Source organism: Heterodontus francisci, chromosome 20 (assembly GCF_036365525.1).
Source record: "Heterodontus francisci isolate sHetFra1 chromosome 20, sHetFra1.hap1, whole genome shotgun sequence".
NCBI classification, from domain to species: Eukaryota; Metazoa; Chordata; class Chondrichthyes; order Heterodontiformes; family Heterodontidae; genus Heterodontus; species Heterodontus francisci.
The window spans coordinates 81,323,111-81,345,092 of record NC_090390.1 but is presented as its reverse complement, the minus strand read 5'-3'; the positions used below and the strand labels follow the sequence as shown (position 1 = coordinate 81,345,092).

The 21,982-nt window shown below is 46.9% G+C and overlaps 1 protein-coding gene across 1 annotated transcript in view; it reads right to left on the bottom strand.

Annotated features, from left to right (window-relative positions):
- Positions 1-21,982, bottom strand: part of crtac1b (cartilage acidic protein 1b) — a 341,954-nt gene that overhangs the window by 57,704 nt on the left and 262,268 nt on the right. The window contains exon 8 of the mRNA XM_068053120.1: positions 10,500-10,636. Coding sequence (XP_067909221.1) covers positions 10,500-10,636 — 137 coding nt within the window. The remainder of the gene's footprint in view (positions 1-10,499; positions 10,637-21,982) is intronic.

The following is a 21,982-nucleotide window of genomic DNA, read 5'->3' as shown; positions in this document are numbered from 1 at the left end:
TAATGGGAGCATGTTTAAAATGCATCACTGAGGCACATTTTTAAATGGCAGGATACTTTCAAATTTGAAAAGCTGTATTCACTATTCCCTGCATTTTATTTCCATTTCATAATAATTCTAATCAGGTCCATAGATATTACAGTCTGCGCTCAGTCACCAGCTACTGAAAGTGTGCTCTCTGTAGCCACATTGCCTAAAATCCCGGGGGTATTGCCTGCGATTTTCCTCCCAGTACTTGGTCTGAATGGCGTATTTCATTGGTGAGACTAGGGGGTGAGCATCGACAAGCTGTTCTACAGTGGAGGGGATGAGTCGAAACCCAGCTCGCTCCTATCCTCAGCTCATATACCCACACTTGGGCATTGCAGTGGGTGTCAGCAATTGGGAATAATAATCCTCTTGGCATTCCACCCACCCTCACCCCTTCCTCCTGCTTCCCAATCCAAGGTCAACTATACCCCATCTATCACTGTCCCAGTCTGGCTTATTCAGCACAGGCCAGGATTGCAGATGACACCTTCCTGTTGTGTGTTGCTCAGTTCATCTTTCCCTCTATTACCTCCTTCCGTTTGTTCATCTCTCTCTCTCTGATCTCCATCCCCCTCTCACTCTTTCCCTTATGTTTGTCTCTCACTCTCTTCTTTTCTTGCTCTCTCTCTCTTTCAACCACTTCCCACCCATTGTTATTCCCCCTTCTGTTTATCTCAGTCCTGTTACGGTTTTGTCTCTCTGGCTTCTCAAGTTTCCCTTCCTCGTTTGCTCTCTCTCCCCTTTTTAATTTGATCTCTCTCCATTTCATAAAGCCAAGGGTCCTGTTTGCTTTTTTGACAGCCTGTTCGTCCTGCCACCTTCAAAGATTTCTGTGCACGTACTCCTCAGGCCTCTCTGTTCCTGCAACCCCTTTAAAATTGTACCATTTAGTTTATATTGCCTCGCTTCATTCTTCCAACCACTTAGCTGTGTTAAACTGCATCTGCCACATGTCTGCCCATTTCACCAGTCTATGTCCTCCTGAAGTCCCTTATCTCACTGCTTTCCTCGTTGTCTTTGTCTCTCTCTTACTCATTTACTCCCATTCCTTTACAGATTTTCTTTTCTCATTTGACATCTCTCTGTCTGTCTTATTTGGTTCCCCTTTTCCTTTCTCAGGCCCACTAGACCTCTTCTCTCCTTGTCGTGTTTCCTCTCTCCTCTTTTCCCTCTTTCTCCACATCTTAACTCCCTCTTCTGGTTGTTTTTTTCCAGGGAGGGTTTAAGCCTCATGCACCACTACTAGCAGGATTTCAAAGCAGCACAGAAAGAACCAGAATGGGAGAACTCTCCACTGGTTGGAGTCATATCTAGCACAAATGAGGATGGTTATGGCTGTTGGAGGCCAATCTTCTCAGCCGCAGGACATCACTGCAGGAGTTCCCCAGGGTAGTGTCCTAGGCCCAACCATCTTCAATTGCTTCATTAATGACCTTCCTTCCATCATAAGGTCAGAAGTGGGGATGGTCGCTGAAGATTTCAGTGTTTGGTTCCATTTGCAACTACTTAGAGATACTGAAGCAGCCCGTGTTCATGTGCAGCAAGACCTGGACAACATCCAGGCTTGGATTGATAAGTGGCCAGTGACATTCGCGCTACACAAGTGCCAGGCAATGACCATCTCCAACAAGAGAAAATCCAACCATCTCCCCTTCATGTTCAATGGCATTACCATCGCTGAATCTCCCACTATCTACATCCTGGGGATCACCATTGACCAGAAACTAAACTGGGCCAGTGACATAAATACTATGGCTATAAGTGCAGGTCAGAGACTCGGAATTCTGTGGCAACTAACTGATCTCCTGACTCCCCAAAGCCTGTCCACCATCTACAAGGCACAAGTCAGGAGTGTGATGGAATATTCTCCACTTGTCTGTATGGGTGCAGCTCCAACAACACTCGTTTTATCAATACGTTAAGAGTAAGAGGATAACTAAAGTGAGAGTAAGGCCCATAAAAGACCAAAAAGGTAACCTATGTGTAGGGGTGGAGATGTTGGTATGGTTCTTAATGAATACTTTGCGTCTGACTTCACAAAAGAGGGCGACGATGCAGATATTGTAGTTAAGGAGAAGGAGTGTGAAGTATTGGGTGATAAACATAGGGAGGAAGTATTAATGAGATTAGCATCCTTGAAAGTTGATAAATCACCAGGGCCAGATGAAATGTACCCAAGGCTGTTAAAAGAAGCAAGAGAGGAAATAGCAGAAGGTCTGACCATCATTTTCCAGTCCTCACTGGTTACAGGTGTGGTGCCGGAAGATTGAAGAACTGTTAATGTTGTACCTCTGTTTAAAAAGGGAGCGAGGGATAGACCGAATAATTACAGGCCAGTCAGTCTAACCTCCGTAGTGGGCAAATTAATGGAGTCTATTCTGAGAGACAGGATAAACTGTCACTTAGAAAGGCATAGGTTAATCAAGGATAGCCAGCGTGGATTGGTTAAGTGAAGATCTTGTTGGAACAAAGTGATCAAATATTTTGAAGCAGTAACAAGATAGATGAGGGTAGTGCAGTTGATGTGGTCTACATGGATTTTAGCAAGGCTTTTGACAAGGTCCCACATGGCAGCCTGGTTTAAAAAATTAAATCTCATGGGATCCAGTAAAAAAAATAAAATCCCATGGGATCCTGGGGAATGCAGCAAGGTGGATACAAAATTGGCTCAGTGGCAGGAAACAAAGGGTAATTGTTGACGGCTGTTTTAGTGACTGGAGGGCTGTTTCCAGTGGTGTTCTGCAGGGCTCAGTACTGGGTCCCCTGCTTTTTGTGGTGTATATTAATGATTTGGACATAAATGTAGGGAGCATGATCAAGAAGTTTGCGGACGACACAAAGATTGGCCGTGTGGTAGATAGCGAAGAGGATAGCTGTAGGCTGCAGGAAGATATTGATGGTCTGGTCAGATGGGCAGAAAAGTGGCAAATGGAATTCAACCTGGAGAAGTGTGAGGTGATGCATTTGGGGAGGTCAAACAAGGCAAAGGAATACACGATTAATGGGAAAATACTGAGAACTGTAGAGGAAGTGAGGGACCTTGGAGTGAATGTCCACAGATCCCTGAAGATAGCAGGAAAGATCGATAAGGTGGTTAAGAAAGCATATGGAATCCTTTCCTTTATTAGCCAAGATATAGAATACAAGAGCAGGGAGGTTATGCTGAAACTGTATAACTCATTGGTTAGGCCACAACTTGAGTACTGTGTGCAGTTCTGGTCACCTGATTACAGAAAGGATGTAATTGCACTAGAGAGGGTACAGAGGAGATTTACGAGGATGTTGCCATGACTGGAAAAATGCAGCTATGAAGAAAGATTGGATAGTCTGGGGTTGTTCTCCTTGGAACAGAGAAGGCCGAGGGGAGATCTGATTGAAATGTACAAAAGTTTGAGGGGCCTGGATTGAGTGGAGGTGAAGGGTCTATTCACCTTAGCAGAGAGTTCAGTGACGAGGGGACATAGATTTAAAGTGATTGGTAGAAAAATAAAAGGGGAGATGAGGAAAAGCCTTTTCACCCAGAGGGTGATGGGTGTCTGGAACTCACTGCCTGAAAGGGTAGTTGAGGCAGAGACCCTCAACTCATTCAAAAGGAGTCTGGATATGCACCTCAAGTGCCGCCGTAATCTGCAGGGTTACGGATCAAATGCTGGAAGGTGGGATTAGAATGGGTGGATCATTTTACAGCCGGCACAGCTGAAACTTTCTATGATTCTATGATTCTAACACTCAAGAAGCTCGACACCATCCAGGGCTTGATTGGCACCCCATCTACAAAGATTCACTCCCTCCACCACCAACACACAGTGGCAGCAGTGTGTACCATCTACAAGATGCACTGCAGCAACGCACCAAGGCTCCTCAGACAGCACCTTCCAAACCCGCGACCTCTACCATCTAGAAGGACAAGGGCAGCAGATGCATGGGGACACCACCACCTGCAAGTTCCCCTCCAAGTCACATACCATCCTGACTTGGAACTATATCACCATTCCTTCACTGTCGCTGTGTCAAAATCCTGGAACTCCCTTCCTAACAGCACTGTGGATGTACCTAACCCCAAAGGACTCAGGGGTTCAAGAAGGACAATTAGGGATGGAGAATAAATGCTGGCCTTGCCAGTGACGTCTACATCCCATGAAAGAATAAAGAAAAGCACCCACACTCTTTGTTGCCTTTTGCATCATGCTCCAGCACAGACACCCCCACCCTCCTCCTGTGTCCCCCCGCTCCACTGCCCCTCAGGGCATCTCCAGGCTATGCCAAAGACGCTCACAGTCTAGGCTGAGTCGGCAGTATCAGCAGCTGCCTCGATCATAGAATCATTACCTCACTGCCCCCAATTCTTGTCCCTTTTTCTCCTGAAGCCTGTGATTTTTGCTAAGCTTCAGTCCGATGTGCACTGGCAGGTCCCCTCTTCCAGGCACCTCAACATCCCACCTGTAAGCCAAGACAACGAGTGCCATTTGACCATGGGGGACGGGCATGTGCGGAATGCACTCAAACCTGATCCTGACATGGGAACTGCTGACTACCAATCAGGGTGGGAATCTGGCCTGATTCTTTTTCTCCCCTTTGCCCAAACTCAAGGGGCAGTCACTGAGGCAAATCGTAACTCCTGCCCTGGCTCAGAGCAGCTAACTCGACACAGCCCAAGAGCATGAACCTGTGGTCTTTCTGCTGTGCCTCAGATCTGCAGTGCTGCTCGGTCCCATCGCCACGTTCCCAGAAATCCACCATCAATTGAGTCAGCTCATTCCTCATTAATTCAGGGAGTCATTTATTACTTCCTGCAAGGTGTTGCTTTTTAATAGCTGCCTCAGAGGATCGATAACAGAGGCATTGAGTGATGGAGATTAGGTGAGAATGAAGTGCAGTTGAGAAAGAGAGAGACAGAGAGAGAAACTGGCCTACGTTCATAAGTCAGCAAATTGAAAATCGTCTGTTCCTTGCCCGAACACATTCATCACAGAGACTGGCGACTAAATGCAATCTATATATTAATATCTGAGAGCACTCTGTCAATTCAACATTCACAAAATGAAATGCAGTAAAAGCCCAACAATAATTATCACCAGAGAAAACATATCTTGCAACTGATCTTTTAGAGGCGGACGCATGGACAGCCCATCATTAGTGACATAATATGGTATGCAAACGAACAAAAATTCTGCACTTTATTCATTACATTTTCACCCTCCTTGCTATTCTCCCCTCTTCTCCCAAAATCATTTCACCCCCTGCCAGGGGGGAAAACAAGTCTAGTCGCTTCCTCTAAAACTGTGCATCAGCCAGATATAGTTAATTGGGAATTCAGATGTGGATAATCGCATTTGTGATCAGTGAATGCAACTATGAGCAGTAGCAACCGTCGCTGGGCCACATTTGATGGTAAAATGGTGAGAGGAACAGCAGAGCGTGTGTGTGTTTTTTGACTGTTGTGGCTGCTTTACTTCACTGGTCACTGAATGGTGACGGATGTTTGTTAAATAAATATACACACGTGTCAAACATATTTACCTGGATTGTGTGTAAGGTATTAGTGTATGGGACTAAAACACTGTCACCAGAGTCACAGCTATGGCTGGTCAGCACTTTCTATTGGCCAACACTAGTTTAGAAAGTGAACTTATATGGATGCAAGTTGAAGACAAAATTACGCTTGGTTGTGATACTTGCTGTGCCTCATTTTAGTGCTGTAGCTAAGACTCCACCTGTGATTAGGTTTTGTTTTATTTATTCACAGGAAGGCAAAGCCATCATATATTGCCCATCTCTAATTGCCCTTGAGAAGATGGTGGTGAGCTGCCTTCTTGAACTATTGCAGTCCATGTGGGGTAGGTACACCCACAGTGCTGTTAGGAAGGGAGTTTGACCCAGCGACAGTGAAGGAATGGTGATATAGTTCCAAGTCAGGATGGTGTGTGGCTTGGAGGGGAATTTGCAGGTGGTGGTGTTCCCATGCATCTGCTGCCCTTGTCCTTCGAGGTGGTAGAGGTCGCGGGTTTGTAAGGTGCAGTCTAAGGAGCCTTGGTGAGTTGCTGCAGTGCATCTTGTAGATGGTACACACTGCTGCCACTGTGCGTCAGTGGTGAAGGGAGTGAATGTTTAAGGTTGTGGATGGGGTGCTGATCAAGTGGGTTGCTTTGCCCTGGACAGTGTTGAGTGTTGTTGGAGCTGCACTCATCCAGACAAAGGGAGAGTTTTCCATCATTCTCCTGACGTATGCCTTGTAGACGATGGACAGGCTTTGGGGAGTCATGAGGTGAGTTTCTCGCTGCAGAAATGCCAGTCTCTGACTTGCTCTTGTAGCGACAGTATTTATATGGCTACTCCAGTTCAGTTTCTGGTCAATGGTAACGCCCAGGATGTTGATAGTGGAGGATTCAACGATGGTAATGCCATTGAATGTCAAGGGAAGATGGTTAGATTTTCGCCTAATGGAGATGATCATTGCCTGGCACTTGCCACTTATCAGGCCAAGCCTGAATGTTGTCCAGATCTTGTTGCATGCGGGCACAGACTGCTTCAGTATCTGAGGAATTGCGAATGCTACGGAACACTGTGCAGTCTGCAGCGAACATCCCCACTTCTGACCTATTGATGGAGGGAAGGTCATTGATGAAGCAGCTGAAGATAGCTGGGCCAAGAACACTGCCCTGAGGAACTCCTTCAGCGATGTCCAGGGGCTGAGATGATTGACCTCCAACAACCACAACCATCTTCCTTTGTGCTAGTTATGACTCCACCAGGGCTCCTTGGTGCCACACTCGGTCAAATGTTGCATTGATGTCAAGGGCAGTCACTCTCACCTCACCTCTGGAATTCAGCTCTTTTGTCCATGTTTGGACCAAGGCTGTAATGAGGACTGGAGTTAAGTGGCCCTGGCGGAACCCAAAATGAGCACAGTGCTGGGAGTGTCAGCCTGGATTTGTGCTCCAATCTCTGGAGTGGGGCTTGAACCCAGAACCTGCTGACACAAAGATGAGAGTGCTTCCAACTGAATCACAACCAACACTTCCAATAGAGTCTTTAAAGAAATAAACCTCAATGATTCTATAAAGATACAGACAGAAGCATGAATACATTGGCTACATTTTCAAGTGAAGTGAAGGTGTTCTGTTGGAGAGATCCATGTGGGAGAAAGAGTTCCATGGAGGAGAGATCCATATAGGAGAGAGCCTCTGTAGGAGAGAGCCTCTGTAGAGAGCTCCATATAGGAGAGAGCCTCTGTAGAGAGCTCCATGTAGGAGAGAGCCCCTGTAGGAGAGAGCCTCTGTAGAGAGCTCCATATAGGAGAGAGCCTCTGTAGAGAGCTCCATGTAGGAGAGAGCCCCTGTAGGAAAGAGCCTCTGTAGAGAGCTCCATGTAGGAGAGAGCCTCTGTAGGAGAGAGCCTTTGTAGAGAGCTCCATGTAGGAGAGAGCCCCCGTAGGAGAGTTCCAAGTTGGAGAACTCCTGTAGGACATCACCATGATTATATGGTGTTAATACAATGGCCAGGTTTTCAACTGAAGTGAAGGTGGCCTGTGGGAAAGCTCTGAAGCCAACACCGGGCCTGCAAGGGTCAGTGCCTTCAGGAAAGTTCGCTGGAACAATAATGAGACTAAAAGGGTTAAATTATGAAGGTGGGTTGCAGAGACTAGGCTTGTGTTCGCTTGATTTTCGAAGATTAAGGGTGATCTAATTGAGGTGCTTAAGATGAGTAACAAATTTGATAGGATAAATAGAAACTATTTCCTCTGGCAGGTGGGGGAGGGGGCGTGAAGTGGGGGCAGTCCAGAACAAGGGGCATAACTTTAAAATTACCGCCAAGCCATTCAGGGATGATGTCAGGAGGCACTTCTTCATACAAGGGGTAGTAGCAATCTGGAACTTTCTCCCTAAAAAAAAGCTGATGTGGCTGGGAGTCAATTGAAAGATTTCATAACTGAGTCTGATAGATTTTTGTTAGGATTATGGAACCGAGACAACTAAATGGCATTAAGATACAGATCAGCTATTATTTCTAATTGAATAATGGAACAGACATGCGGGCTGATTGGCCTCCTCCTGTTCCTATGAATGGAGGGGAGAAAATTGTGTAAAATACTAGGGATTAGGGACTTCCGTTATGAGGAGAGGTTGGAAAGTTAGGACTGCTCTCCTTGGAACAGAAAAGGTTAAGAGGTTAAGGCATATATTTGCGCTAAGGTGAGTAGCTATTCAGATGATTGGTCAGAATGTAAAGAACAGCAAAGAATGACTAAAAGGTTAGTCAGGAGAAAGAAATTAGAGTATGAGAGGAAGCTAACTAGAAATGTAAAAACAGATAGCAAGAGATTCTACAGGTATTTAAAAAGGAAAAAAAATAAAGTTGGTCCTCTAGAAAGTGAGAATGGGGAGCTAATATTAGACAATAAGGAAATGGCAGATGCAATGAACAAATATTTTGCTTCTGTCTTCACTATAGAGGATACAAAAAACCATTCCAGTAATGGCTGTAAATCAGGAGGTGGAAGGAAGAGAGGAACTTGGTGAAATTACAATCACCAGGGAAGTGGTACTGACCAAACCGATGGAGCTGAGGGCTGACAAGTCCCCGGGTCCTGATGGGCTTCATCCTAGCGTCTTAAAAGAGGTGGTTAATGAGGTAGTAGATATGAAAGTAGCAAATATAACCCCTCTATTCAAGAAGGAGGCAGAAAACAGGTAACAATAGTTCAGTTAGCTTGACGTCTGTCATGGGGAAGGTGTTAGAATCGATCATTAAAGAGGCTATAGCTGGACACTTAGAAAAATGGTAATCGGGAATAGTCAGCATGGTTTTGTGAAAGGGAGATCATATTTAACCAATTTTTTGGAGTTCTTTGAAGGAGTAGCATGCGCTGTGAATAAAGGGGAACCCGTTGACGTACTGTACTTGGATTTCCAGAAGGCATTTGACAAGGTTATTGCGCAAAGTAGGAGCTCATGGTGTAGTGGGTAACATATTAGCATGGATAGAAGATTGGCTGGCTGGCAGAAAACAGAGTGTATGCATAAATGGGTCAATTTGCTGATTGGCAGGATGTGACAAGTGGAGTCCCGCAGGGGTCTGTGCTGGGACCTCAACCTTTTACAATTTATATCAATGACTTAGATGAGGGAAGCGAATGGCATGGTAGCTAAATTTGCAAATGACACAATGATAGGTGGGAAAGTATATTGTGAAGAGGACATAAGGAGGTTGCAGAACGATTATGGATAGGTTGAGCGAGTGGGCAAAAATCTGGCAGATGGAGTATAATGTGGGAAAACGTGAAGTTGTTCACTTGGCAGAAAGAATAAAAAAGCGGAGAATTACTTAAATGGAAAACGACTGTAGAACTCCGAGGTGCAGAGGGATCTAGGTGTTCTGGTGCATGAGTCACCAAACGTTAGTATGCAGGTACAGCAAGTAATAAAGAAGGCTAATGGAATGTTATCCTTTATTATGAGAGGAATTGAAAATAAAAGTAAGAATGTGATGCTTCAGTTATACAGGGCATTGGTGAGACCACATCTCGAACACTGTGTGCAGTTTTGGTCTCCTTATTTAAGGAAGGATATGAATGTCTTGGAGGTGGTTCAGAGGAGGTTTCTAGATTGATACCTGGAATGAGTGGGTTGTCTTATGCGGAAAGGTTGGATCGAATGGGTTTGTTTTCACTGGAGTTTAGAAGAGTGAGGGGAGACTTGATTAAAGTTTATATGATCCTGAACGGTCTTGACAAGGTGGATGTGGAAAGGACGTTTCCTCTTGTGGGTGAGTCCAGAACTAGGGGGCACTGTTTTAAAATTAGGGGTCACCCTTTTAGGACAGAGATGAGGAGAAATGTTTTCTCTCAGAGGGTTGTGCGACTTTGGAAATCTCTGCCTCAGAAGGTGGTGGAGGCGGGATCATTGAATATTTTTAAGGCAGGATAGATAGATTCTTGTTAGGTAAGGGAATCAAAGGTTATCGGGGGTAGATGGGAGTGTGGAATTCGAGACACAAACAGATCAGCCCTGATCTTATTGAATAGCAGAGCAGGCTCGAGGGGCAGAATGGCCTACTTCTGCTCCTAATTTTGTATGTCCATATGTGACCTAATAGAGATGATGAGAGGCTCTGATAGAGTAGAAAGAGAAATACTATTCCCCCGGCAAGTGGGTCAATAACCATAGATTTTAAATCATTGACAAAAGATCTAGAGAGGAGATGGGGAGAATTTTTTTTCACTCAAAGTTGTTTGTATATGGAACTTTACTTGAAAAGGTGGCGGGAAGCTGAATTCATAAATAATTTTAAAAGGGAGTTGGACAGGTACTTGACGATGAGGAACCTAAAGGGTCACGGACAAAAGGCAGAGTTTTGGGACTAAGCACAACTGCTGTTTCAAACAGCCAGCATAGGCATGAGGGGCCAAATGGCCTCCTTCTGTGCTGTAAATTTCCATGCTTCTATGAAAAGAAGTGAAACTGACCCACCTGAAGATGCGGTTTGCTGAAGAGCCTCGGTACGCAATATTGTTGAAGAATACTTCAAGTTCCTGGTCATTGTCAAAATCCGCCACTATCACCGTTCTAACTGGTGAGGGTAATGCAAACTTCTGGGTTGCTATATCCTAAGAAAAACCACAGTAGGCTCAGTTACCAAATAGTCAGTTAAAGAGAGGATGCCCACTTGTAGCAGCGCCACAGAGAGAGGGTGTAACACTGGCACACGTGGAATATGGGTTATATGTTGAGAACTGAGATGCCCTGCTTTTGCCATTTAAGCTACCCACTGACTCCTCCCTTACCAGCACCACCTTGTTTGGCTCAGTGACTGCATGATGATTCTCCATTCTCAGTACTTTCTTCTGCAGGCTCAGTTCTCTCCATCACTTGTGTCTCCTGTTGTCCTTTCAGTTACCAACCCATTGCAGCCAATGCCACCTTTGTTGCCTACTCAGATATTGGTCCCTCTTGGAGGAGCATCCTCTCACCGTTACTATCCCTCTGCAAGTCCCAGGGTCAGATCCCACCCTCTCCCTTCCCAGTGACTGCATGTTCTACCCTGGATATCAAAACACACTCTGTTCCCAGATCTCCTTCTGCAAACCCAGGAACACACCTCCTTCACCAGGGCCTCTGCTGCACTCCAAACAAACCTCTTCTTGACTTGCACCTCCTACTTTGCTCTGTGGCCTCCATTGTCATCGTTCCCTGTCCCCCCCCACCACCCCCCCCCAAGATACTGATCTTTCTGTGCTCAGTAACTTCTCTCCCCCATCAATTACAGACCTTTCTGTGATCGATCTGTTCGACTCTGATGACCAGTGTTCCCACTGCGCTCAGTCTGACCTCTCAACTTCTCTCCCCCTGTCAGTTACTGACCCTTCTGTGACCAAAACAAGAAATGCTGGAAATACTCAGCAGGTCTGGCAGCATCTGTGGAGAGAGAAGCAGAGTTAACGTTTCAGGTCAGTGACCCTTCATCAGAACTGGCAAAGGTTAGAAATGTCATAGGTTTAAAGCAAATAAAGCTGGGGTGGAGCAAGAGATAACAAAAGATAAGGTGCTGATAGGACAGAGGGTCACAGAATAAATAACAAGAAGGTCACAAAGAAAAGGCAAATGGTGTGCTGAAAGAAAAAGCATTAGTACAGAGAGGGTGTTAATGGACAGATAATTGAACAGCCCCGGCCCAAAGCACAAACATGAAAAAAAAAGTGGGCAGGCACATGGTAAAACAAAAGAATGATGAAATAAACGAAAATAAAATAAAAAGGAAAAAGAACTACAAATAAAAAGGGGGGCCCCATCATGCTCTGAAATTATTGAACTCAATGTTCAGTCCGGCAGGCTGTAGTGTGCCTAATCGGTAAATGAGATGCTGTTCCTCGAGCTTGCGTTGATGTTCACTGGAACACTGCAGCAATCCCAGGACAGAGATGTGGGCATGAGAGCAGTGGGTGGGGGGGGGGGGGTGTTGAAATGGTCAGCAACTGTGATCAATCTGTTCAACTCTGATGACCAGAGTCCCCGTTGCTCTCAGGCTGACCTCTCGTCAGCAGCAACCCGGCGTAGATGGTATAACCTTACAGTAGAGAGTCAGAAGACTGAGGGTGGGCAGATCGGGGTGGGGAAATAGGGATGGGAGGAGGAGATAGGGATGGGGTGGCACGGGATGGTAATTTCTGTGATGGGAAGCTGGATGGTGGTGTCCTTGGGGTAATTGGGAGCTGGGATGGAACATTTTACAATGTTTAAGGCACTGTATAAATGCAAATTGTTACTGTTGTGTGTTCACTGAACACCCTCACTACCTCCACAATAAAAAACAGCAGTTCTAGAAAATTCCATTTAAATAAAAGAACAGACCAATATTCAGCTGATCAGGAATGGACAATGAGGGAGATTAATTAGATTTGTGAGGGAATAACTTTAATCAACACTTTGCATTCTACCTTCCATTAGGTTAATATTTCGTACTTTTAATTAAAATCTTTACATTTATGGACATACTCTGTCGGGCATTCATGAGTTGTTAGTGTGGTTCTTCAAACGCATCTCATTTCCTTAAAGGAAATGTCTTCATATATAAAAGTGTTTGGCAAACCTTTTATTCAATTGTTTTGTGTGCAGCTGAAGCCCAACAGATAGCCCAGGACCAGATCAAACACATTAACCCCAGGTTGGTCACGTACAATCTCCAATTTAGCTAAACTTGCGAACCTCTCAGGATTACCCTGGAGTCTCCAGAAAGTGACACTGACTAAATGACAGTTGTGGCTCAGTTTGGAGCACTCTTGCCTCTAAGTTAGGATGTTGTTGGCTCAAATCACACTCCAGGACTTGAGTTAAAAAAATCAAAGTAATACTCCAGTAATAAGGGAGTTTTGCACTGCCCGGAGGGCGCTGTCTTTTGGATGAGACATTAAACCAAGGCCCAGACGGGCTTTTTTAGGTCTGTTCTGATGAAAGGTCACAGACCTGAAACATTAACTCTGCATCTCTCCCCACAGATGCTGCCTGACCTGCTGAGTATTTCCAGCACTTCCTATTTTTATTTTATATCTAGTATTGTGCAATGAGAAAGGGCTAATTAATAATCTCATTGTAAAGGGGTCACTAGGGAAGATTGACCATAATATGATAGAATTTTACGTTAAGTTTGAAAGTGGTGTAGTTCAATCCGAAACTAGGATCATAAATCTAAACAAAGGAAACCATGAAGGCATGAGGGACAAATTGGCTGTGGTAGATTGGGAAACTCCATTAAAAGGCATGATGATGGAAGAGGCAATGGCTAGCATTTAAAGAATTAATACATGGCTTACAACAAATTTACATTCCTTTAAGGCACAAATCCCAGCAGGAAAAGTGATCCAACCATGGCTAATAAGAGAAGTTAAAGATTGTGTCAGATCAAAGGAAGAGGCTTATAAAGTTGCCAAAAAAAAGTAGTAAGCCTGAGAATTGGGAGCATCTCAGAATTCAGCAAAGGAGGGCCAAGAAACTGATAAAGAAAGAGAAAATAGAATATGAAAGTAAACTAGCACGAAACATAAAAACGAATTGTAAAAGCTTCTATAGGAATGTAAAAAGGAAAAGATTAGCAGAGACAAATGTGGGCCCATTACAGGCAAACACAGGAGAATTTATAATGGGGAATAAAGAAATGGCAGAGAAACTAAACAAATACTTTGTGTCTGTCTTAACAGAGAAAGATACAAAAAACCTCCCAGGAATACTAGAGAACCAAGGGAGTAGCGAAAATGAGGAATGGAAAGAAATTAGCATTAATAAAAAAGTAGTACTGGAGAAATTAATGGGACTGAAAGTTGATAAATCCCCTGGACCTTTTTTTTTTGTTCATGGGATGTGGACATTGCTGGCTAGGCCAGCATTTATTGCCCATCCCTAATTGCCCTTGAGAAGGTGGTGGTGAGCTGCCTTCTTGAACTGCTGCAGTCCATGTGGGTTAGGTATGCCCACTGTATTGTTAGGAAGGGAGTTCCAGGAGTTTGACCCAGCGACAGTGAAGGAATGGTGATATAGTTCCAAGTCAGGATGGTGTGCGGCTTGGAGATAACTTGCAGGTGGTGGTGTTCCCATGCAGCTGCTGCCCTTGTCCTTCTAGGTGGTAGAGGCCATGAGTTTGGAAGGTGCTGTCTAAGGAGCCTTGGTGTATTGCTGCAGTGCATCTTGTAAATGGTACACACTGCTGCCACTGTGCAATGGTGGTGGAGGGAATGAATGTTTGTAGATGGGGTGCCAATCAAGTGGGCTGCTTTGTCCTGGATGGTGCAAGCTTCTTGAGTGTGGCAGCCACCCAGGCAAGTGGAGAGTTTTCCATCACACTCCTGACTTGTGCCTTGTAGATGGTGGACAGGTTTTGGGGAATCAGGAGGTGAGTTACTCGCCGCAGGATTCCTAGCCTCTGACCTGCTCTTGTAACCATGATATTTATATGGCTACTCCAGTTCAGTTTCTGGTCAATGGTAACTCCCAGGATGTTGATAGTGGGGGATCAACATCCAAGAGTATTGAAAGAGATGGTTGTACAGATAGTGGGGGCGTTGTTGGTCATCTTCCAAAATTCTATAGATTCTGGAATGATTCCTGCAGGTTGGAAGGTTGCAAATGTAACCCCACTATTTAAGAAAGGCGGGAGTGAGAAAACGGGGAACTACAGAGCTAATGCTAGAATCTATTATAAAGGATGTGATAACAGGACGCTTACAAAATAATGATACGATTGGGTAGAGTCAACATAGATTTATGAAAGGGAAATCATGTTTGACAAATCTGATGGAGTTTTTTTGAGGATGTAACTAGCAGAATAGATAAGGGGGAACTAGCAGATGTGATGTATTTGGATTTTCAGAAGGCTTTTGAGAAGGTCCCACACAGGAAAGCAATCAAAGTTAGAGCACATGGGATGGGGGATAATATACTGGCATGGTTTGAGAATTGATTAACAGACAGAAAGCAAAGAGTAGGAATAAACGGGTCTTTCTCAGGTTGGTAGGCTGTGACTAGAGAGTACCACAAGGATCAATGCTTGGGCCCCAGCTGTTCACAATCAATGATTTGGATGTGGGAACCAAATACAATATTTCCAAGTTTGCTGATGACACAAAACGAGCTGGGAATGTGAGTTGTGAGGAGGATGCAAATAGGCTTCAGGGAATTTAGACAGGCTAAGTGAATGAACAACAGCATGGAAGGAATATAATGTGAAAAATTGTGAGGTTATGCACTTTGGTAGGAAAAACAGAAATGCAGAGTATTTCTTAAATGGTGAGAGATTGGAAAGTGTTGCTGTCCAAAGTGACCTGGGTGTCCTTGTTCATAAGTCACTGAAAGCTAACATGCAGGTGCAGTAAGCAATTAAGAAGGCAAATGGTATGTTGGCCTTTATTGCAACAGGATTTAAGTACAGGAGTAAAGATGTCTTGCTGCAATTGTATAGAGCCTTGGTGAGATCGCACCTGGAGTATTGTGTATGGTTTTGGTCTCCTCATCCAAGGAAGGATATACTTGCCATAGAGGGAGCGTAATGAAGGTTCACCAGACTGATCCCTGGGATGGCGGGATTGTCCTATGAGGAGAGGTTGAGGAGACTGGGCCTATATTCTCTAGAGTTTAGAAGAATGAGAAGTGATCTCATTGAGGCATACAAGATACTTAAAGGGCTCGACAGGTTGATGCAGGAAGGATGTTTCTCCTGGTTGTGTGTCTAGAACCAGGTGCACAGGTTCAGAATATGCGGCAGGCCATTTAGGACTGAGTTGAGGAGGCATTGACATAGTGGTGATGTCACTGGACTAGTAATCCAGAGCCCAGGCTAATGCCCTGGGGACACGTGTTCGTATCCCACCATGGCAGATGTTGAAATTTGAATTCAATTAATAAATCAGGAATTAAAAAGCTAGTCTAATGGTGACCATGAAACCATTGTCCATTGTTAAAAACCCATCTGGTTCACTCATGTCCTTTAGGGAAGGAAATCTGCCCGTCCTTACCTGGTCTGGCCTACATGTGACTCCAGACCCACAGCAATGTGGTTAACTCTTAAAATGCCCTCCAAAAGTTCACGTTCAAGGGCAATTAGGGATGGGCAATAAATGCTGGCCTAGCCAGCGACGCCCACATACGAAGTAAAAAAACAAGTCTTCAGTCAGAGGGTGCTGAATCTTTGGAATTCTCCACCCCAGAGAGCTGTGGAGGCTCAGTCATTGAGTATATTGAAAACAGAGATTAATGAATTACTAAATATTAAAAATATTAAGGGATATGGGGATAGTACAGCAAAATGGTGCTGAGGTGGAAGATCAGTCATGATCTTCACTCAGCGGAGCCGGAACACAGAGAGCGGAGCCAGAGCACAGAGAGAGACTGGGAGAGAGAGAGAGAGAGAGTTCACACAGCGAGCGGGAAACAGCGAGAGCGGAGCCGGAACACAGAGAGACTGGGAGAGAGAGAGTGAGAGTTCACTCAGTGAGCGGAAAACAGAGAGCGGAGCCAGAGCACAGAGAGAGACTGGGAGAGAGAGAGAGAGAGAGTTCACTCAGCGAGCGGGAAACAGCGAGAGCGGAGCCGGAACACAGAGAGACTGGGAGAGAGAGAGGGAGAGTTCACTCAGTGAGCGGAAAACAGAGAGCGGAGCCAGAGCACAGAGAGAGACTGGGAGAGAGAGAGAGAGAGAGTTCACTCAGCGAGCGGAAAACAGAGAGCGGAGCCAGAGCACAGAGAGACCGGGAGAGAGAGAGAGAGTTCACTCAGCGAGCGGAAAACAGAGAGCGGAGCCAGAGCACAGAGAGACCGAGAGAGAGAGAGAGAGTTCACTCAGTGAGTGGAAAACAGAGAGCGGAGCCAGAACACAGAGAGACCGGGAGAGAGAGAGAGAGAGTTCATTTAGTGAGTGGTACACAGCGAGAGCGGAGCCGGAGCACAGAGAGACCAGGAGAGAGAGAGAGAGTTCACTCAGCGAGCGGGAAACAGCGAGAGCAGAGCCGGAGCACAGAGAGACCGGGAGAGAGAGAGAGAGTTCACTCAGCGAGCGGGAAACAGAGAGCGGAGCCAGAGCACAGAGAGACCGGGAGAGAGAGAGAGAGTTCATTTAGTGAGTGGGACACAGCGAGAGCGGAGCCGGAGCACAGAGAGACCGGGAGAGAGAGAGTGAGTTCACTCAGCGAGCGGGACACAGCGAGAGCGGAGCCGGTGCACCGAGAGACCGGGAGAGAGAGAGAGAGTTCACTCAGCGAGCGGGAAACAGAGAGCGGAGCCAGAGCACAGAGAGACCGGGAGAGAGAGAGAGAGTTCATTTAGTGAGCGGGACACAGCGAGAGCAGAGCCGGAGCACAGCGAGACCGAGAGAGAGAGAGAGAGTTCACTCAGCGAGTGGTACACAGCGAGAGCGGAGCCGGAGCACAGAGAGACTGGGAGAGAGAGAGAGAGTTCACTCAGCAAGCGGAAAACAGAGAGCGGAGCCAGAGCACAGAGAGACCGGGAGAGAGAGAGAGAGAGCTCATTTAGTGAGTGGGACACAACGAGAGCGGAGCCGGAGCACAGAGAGACCGGGAGAGAGACAGAGAGTTCACTCAGCGAGCGGGACACAGCGAGAGCGGAGCCGGAGCACAGCGAGACCGGGAGAGAGAGAGAGAGTTCACTCAGCGAGCGGGACACAGCGAAAGCGGAGCCAGAGCACAGAGAGACCGGGAGAGAGACAGAGAGTTCACTCAGCGAGCGGGACACAGCGAGAGCGGAGCCAGAGCACAGAGAGACTGGGAGAGAGAGAGAGAGTTCACTCAGCGAGTGGGAAATGGTGAGAGGGGAGTTGGAGCACAGAGAGAGCGGGAGAGAGGGAGAGAGTTCACTCAGTGAGCGGGACACAGCGAGAGCGGAGCCAGAGCACAGCGAGAGCGGAGCCGGAGCACAGAGAGACCGGGAGAGAGGGAGAGAGTTCACTCAGCAAGCGGAACGCAGCGAGAGCGGAGCCGGAGCACCGAGAGACCGGGAGAGAGAGAGAGAGTTCACTCAGTGAGCGGGACACAGCGAGAGCGGAGCCGGAGCACAGCGAGACCGGGAGAGAGAGAGAGAGTTCACTCAGCGAGCGGGACACAGCGAGAGCGGAGCCGGAGCACAGCGAGACCGGGAGAGAGAGAGAGAGTTCACTCAGCGAGCGGGACACAGCGAGAGCGGAGCCAGAGCACAGAGAGACCGGGAGAGAGACAGAGAGTTCACTCAGCGAGCGGGACACAGCGAGAGCGGAGCCAGAGCACAGAGAGACTGGGAGAGAGAGAGAGAGTTCACTCAGCGAGTGGGAAATGGTGAGAGGGGAGTTGGAGCACAGAGAGAGCGGGAGAGAGGGAGAGAGTTCACTCAGTGAGCGGGACACAGCGAGAGCGGAGCCAGAGCACAGCGAGAGCGGAGCCGGAGCACAGCGAGACCGGGAGAGAGGGAGAGAGTTCACTCAGCAAGCGGAACGCAGCGAGAGCGGAGCCGGAGCACCGAGAGACCGGGAGAGAGAGAGAGAGTTCACTCAGTGAGCGGGACACAGCGAGAGCGGAGCCGGAGCACAGCGAGAGCGGAGCCGCAGCACTGAGAGACCGGGAGAGAGAGAGAGAGTTCACTCAGCGAGCGGGACACAGCGAGAGCGGAGCCGGAGCACAGAGAGACCGGGAGAGAGAGAGAGAGTTCACTCTGTGAGCGGGACACAGCGAGAGCGGAGCCAGAGCACCGAGAGACCGGGAGAGAGAGAGAGAGTTCACTCAGCGAGTGGTACACAGTGAGAGCGGAGCCGGAGCACAGAGAGACCGGGAGAGACAGAGAGAGTTCACTAAGCAAGCAGAACACAGCGAGAGCGGAGCCGGAGCACAGCAAGAGCGGAGCCGGAGCACAGAGAGACCAGGAGAGAGAGAGAGAGTTCGCTCAGCGAGCGGAACACAGCGAGAGCGGAACACAGCGAGAGCGGAGCCGGAGCACAGCGAGAGCGGAGCCGGAGCACAGAGAGACCAGAAGAGAGAGAGAGAGTTCACTCAGCGAGCGGGACACAGCGAGAGCGGAGCCGGAGCACAGAGAGACCAGGAGAGAGAGAGAGAGAGAGAGTTCACTCAGCGAGCGGGACACAGCGAGAGCGGAGCCGGAGCACAGAGAGACCAGGAGAGAGAGAGAGTTCACTCAGCGAGCGGGACACAGCGAGGGCGGAGCCGGAGCACAGAGAGACCAGGAGAGAGAGAGAGAGTTCACTCAGTGAGCGGGACACAGCGAGAGCGTAGCCGGAGCACAGAGAGACCGGGAGAGAGAGAGAGAGAGAGAGTTCACTCAGCGAGCGCCGGACTTTTGAGAAAAAGGTCAACAGTGACATCACAGGAAAGCTGTGAGGTGATTGGTTGGTGAGTAACAGCTGTTTGGAAATAACTCTATATAGCTCGGTAAGTAACTATGGTTAAGAAAAAGGTTGACAGTTCTTTTTTTAATATAGTCGGTATGTTTTCTTTCGGGAATCAAGGTTCCCGGTGTAAATAATCTAATTTTGGGGTAATTTAGTGAGTAAAAACAGAGTGAAAAAAAAAGTGAGGAGTGACATCACAGGAAAACCGTAAGTTCATTGGTTGGTAAGTAACTGCTAATTTGAATTACCTATTCTAAGTTGATTTCAGATTAAAGTTGAATAGGAGAAATATTTTACAGATTAAAAACTAAAGACCAGTCGCAAATTAAAAAAAACAAATTAAAATCTAATTAAATAAAATAGAGATGCAGGGCCAGGCGATGTCATAGAGTGATACAGCACTGAAACTGGCCCTTCGTCCCACCGAGTCTGCTGACCATCAACCACCCCATTTATATTAATCCTACATTGATCCCATATTCCCTACCACATCCCGACCTTCCCTCAATTCTCCAACCACCTACCTACACTAGGGGCAATTTACAATGGCCAATTTGCCTATCAACCTGCAAGTCTTTGGCTGTGGGAGGAAACTGGAATACCTGGTGGAAACCTATGCGGTCACAGGGATAACTTGCAAACTCCGCACAGGCAGTACCCAGAACCAAACCCTGGCGGTGTGAGGCTGCGGTGCTAACCACTGCGCCACTGTGCCGCCCTGTGTTGTACCTGCATGATGTGGGAGCTGGTGGACCCCATTGTGGCTCCTAGTGATCACATCTGTAGCAAGTGTTGGCTGCTCGAGGAACTCCGGCTCAGAGTTGATGAGCTGGAGTCTGAGCTTCGGACACTGTGACACATCAGGGAGGGGGAGAGCTACCTGGACACTGTGTTTCAGGAGACAGTCACACCCCTTAGATTAACTACCTTGAATTTGTCCAGTGGTCAGGGACAGGAGGGTGTGACTATGAGTGAAGCAGGTAGAGCAATCCAGGAGGTAGTGTTGCAGGAGCTTCAGCCCTTATCCTTGTCCAACAGGTTTGAGATCCTTTCTCCCTGTGTGGACGAGAGCAGGGACTGTAGGGAGGATGAGCAAACTGACCACCGCACCGTGGTACAGGGAGCCATTCAAGTGGGGGGAGAAAAGAGAAATGTAGTCGTAATAGGGGATAGTGTAGTTAGGGGCATAAACACTGTTCTCTGTGGCCAGGATCGAGAGTCCCGAAGGCTGGTGCCAGGGTTCAGGATATGTCATCTGGGCTGCAGAGGAACTTGGAGTGGGAGGGGAAAGATCCAGTTGTTGTGGTCCACATAGGTACCAACGATATAGGTAGAATGAGGATAGATGATCTACTGAGGGAATATGAGCAGCTCGGGGCTAAATTAAAAAGCAGAACCAAAAAGGTAATAATCTCCAGATTACTACTTGAGCCATGAGCAAATTGGCACAAGGTCAATAAGATTAAAAAGGTAAATGCGTGGCTCGAAGATTGGTGTGGGAGAAATGGGTTCGGATTCGTGGGATATTGGCACCAGTACTGGGGAAGGAGGGAGCTGTTCCGATGGGACAGGCTCCAGCTGAATCATGCTGGGACCAGAATCCTGGCGAATCGCATAACTAGGGCTGTAGATAGGGCTTTAAGCTAAATAGTTGGGGGGAGGGTTCAGTTGCATGGAAAATTAGGAAGTCAAAGTTAAAGGAGAAGGGAGGAGTGCAGGTTAGTGATGAGGCTGATTGTAACCAGAAAATAAAAGGAAGGGACAGAACATGTGAACTTCATATTGCACCAAGGAATCATACAAGAGTAGGGAAATTTGATAATAGAACAAACTGAAAGGCTTTGTATCTGAATGCACGAAGCATTCGGAATAAAATTAATGAGTTAACAGAGCAAATAGAGACGAATGGGTATGATTTTGTGGAGATTACAGAGATGTGGTTGCAGGGAAACCAGGTTTGGGAATTGAATATCCAAGGGTACTCAGTATTTTGGAAGGATGGGCAGGAAGGAAAAGGAGGTGGTGTAGCTTTGTTAGTAAAGGAAGAGATCAGTGCTGTAGTAAGAAATGATATTGGCACTGGAGATCAAGACGTAGAATCAGTCTGGGTAGAAATAAGAAATAGCAAGGGAAAGAAGTCCCTGGTGGGAGTAATCTATAGGTCCCCAAACAGTAGTTCCGCAGTGAGGCACAGTATAAACCAGGAAATGCTGGGACTTGTAAGAAAGGTACGGCAATAATCATGGGTGATTTTAATATGCATATTGACTGGATTAATCATACTGGCAAGGGGAGCCTCATGGGAGAGTTCACTGAATGTATTCGAGATTGTTTTTTGGAGCAATATGCTGTGGAACAGGATCAGGGGGCAGGTTGTTCAACCTTGCCCGTCGAAGAGCGAAGTCCAAAGTACGGAAAGTCCTCATCAGGGAACTCCTCTTTGCTGACGATGCTGCTTTAACATCTCACACTGCAGAGTGTCTGCAGAGTCTCATCGACAGGTTTGCGGCTGCCTGCAACAAATTTGGCATAACCATCAGCCTCAAGAAAACGAACATCATGGGACAGGACGTCTGAAATGCTC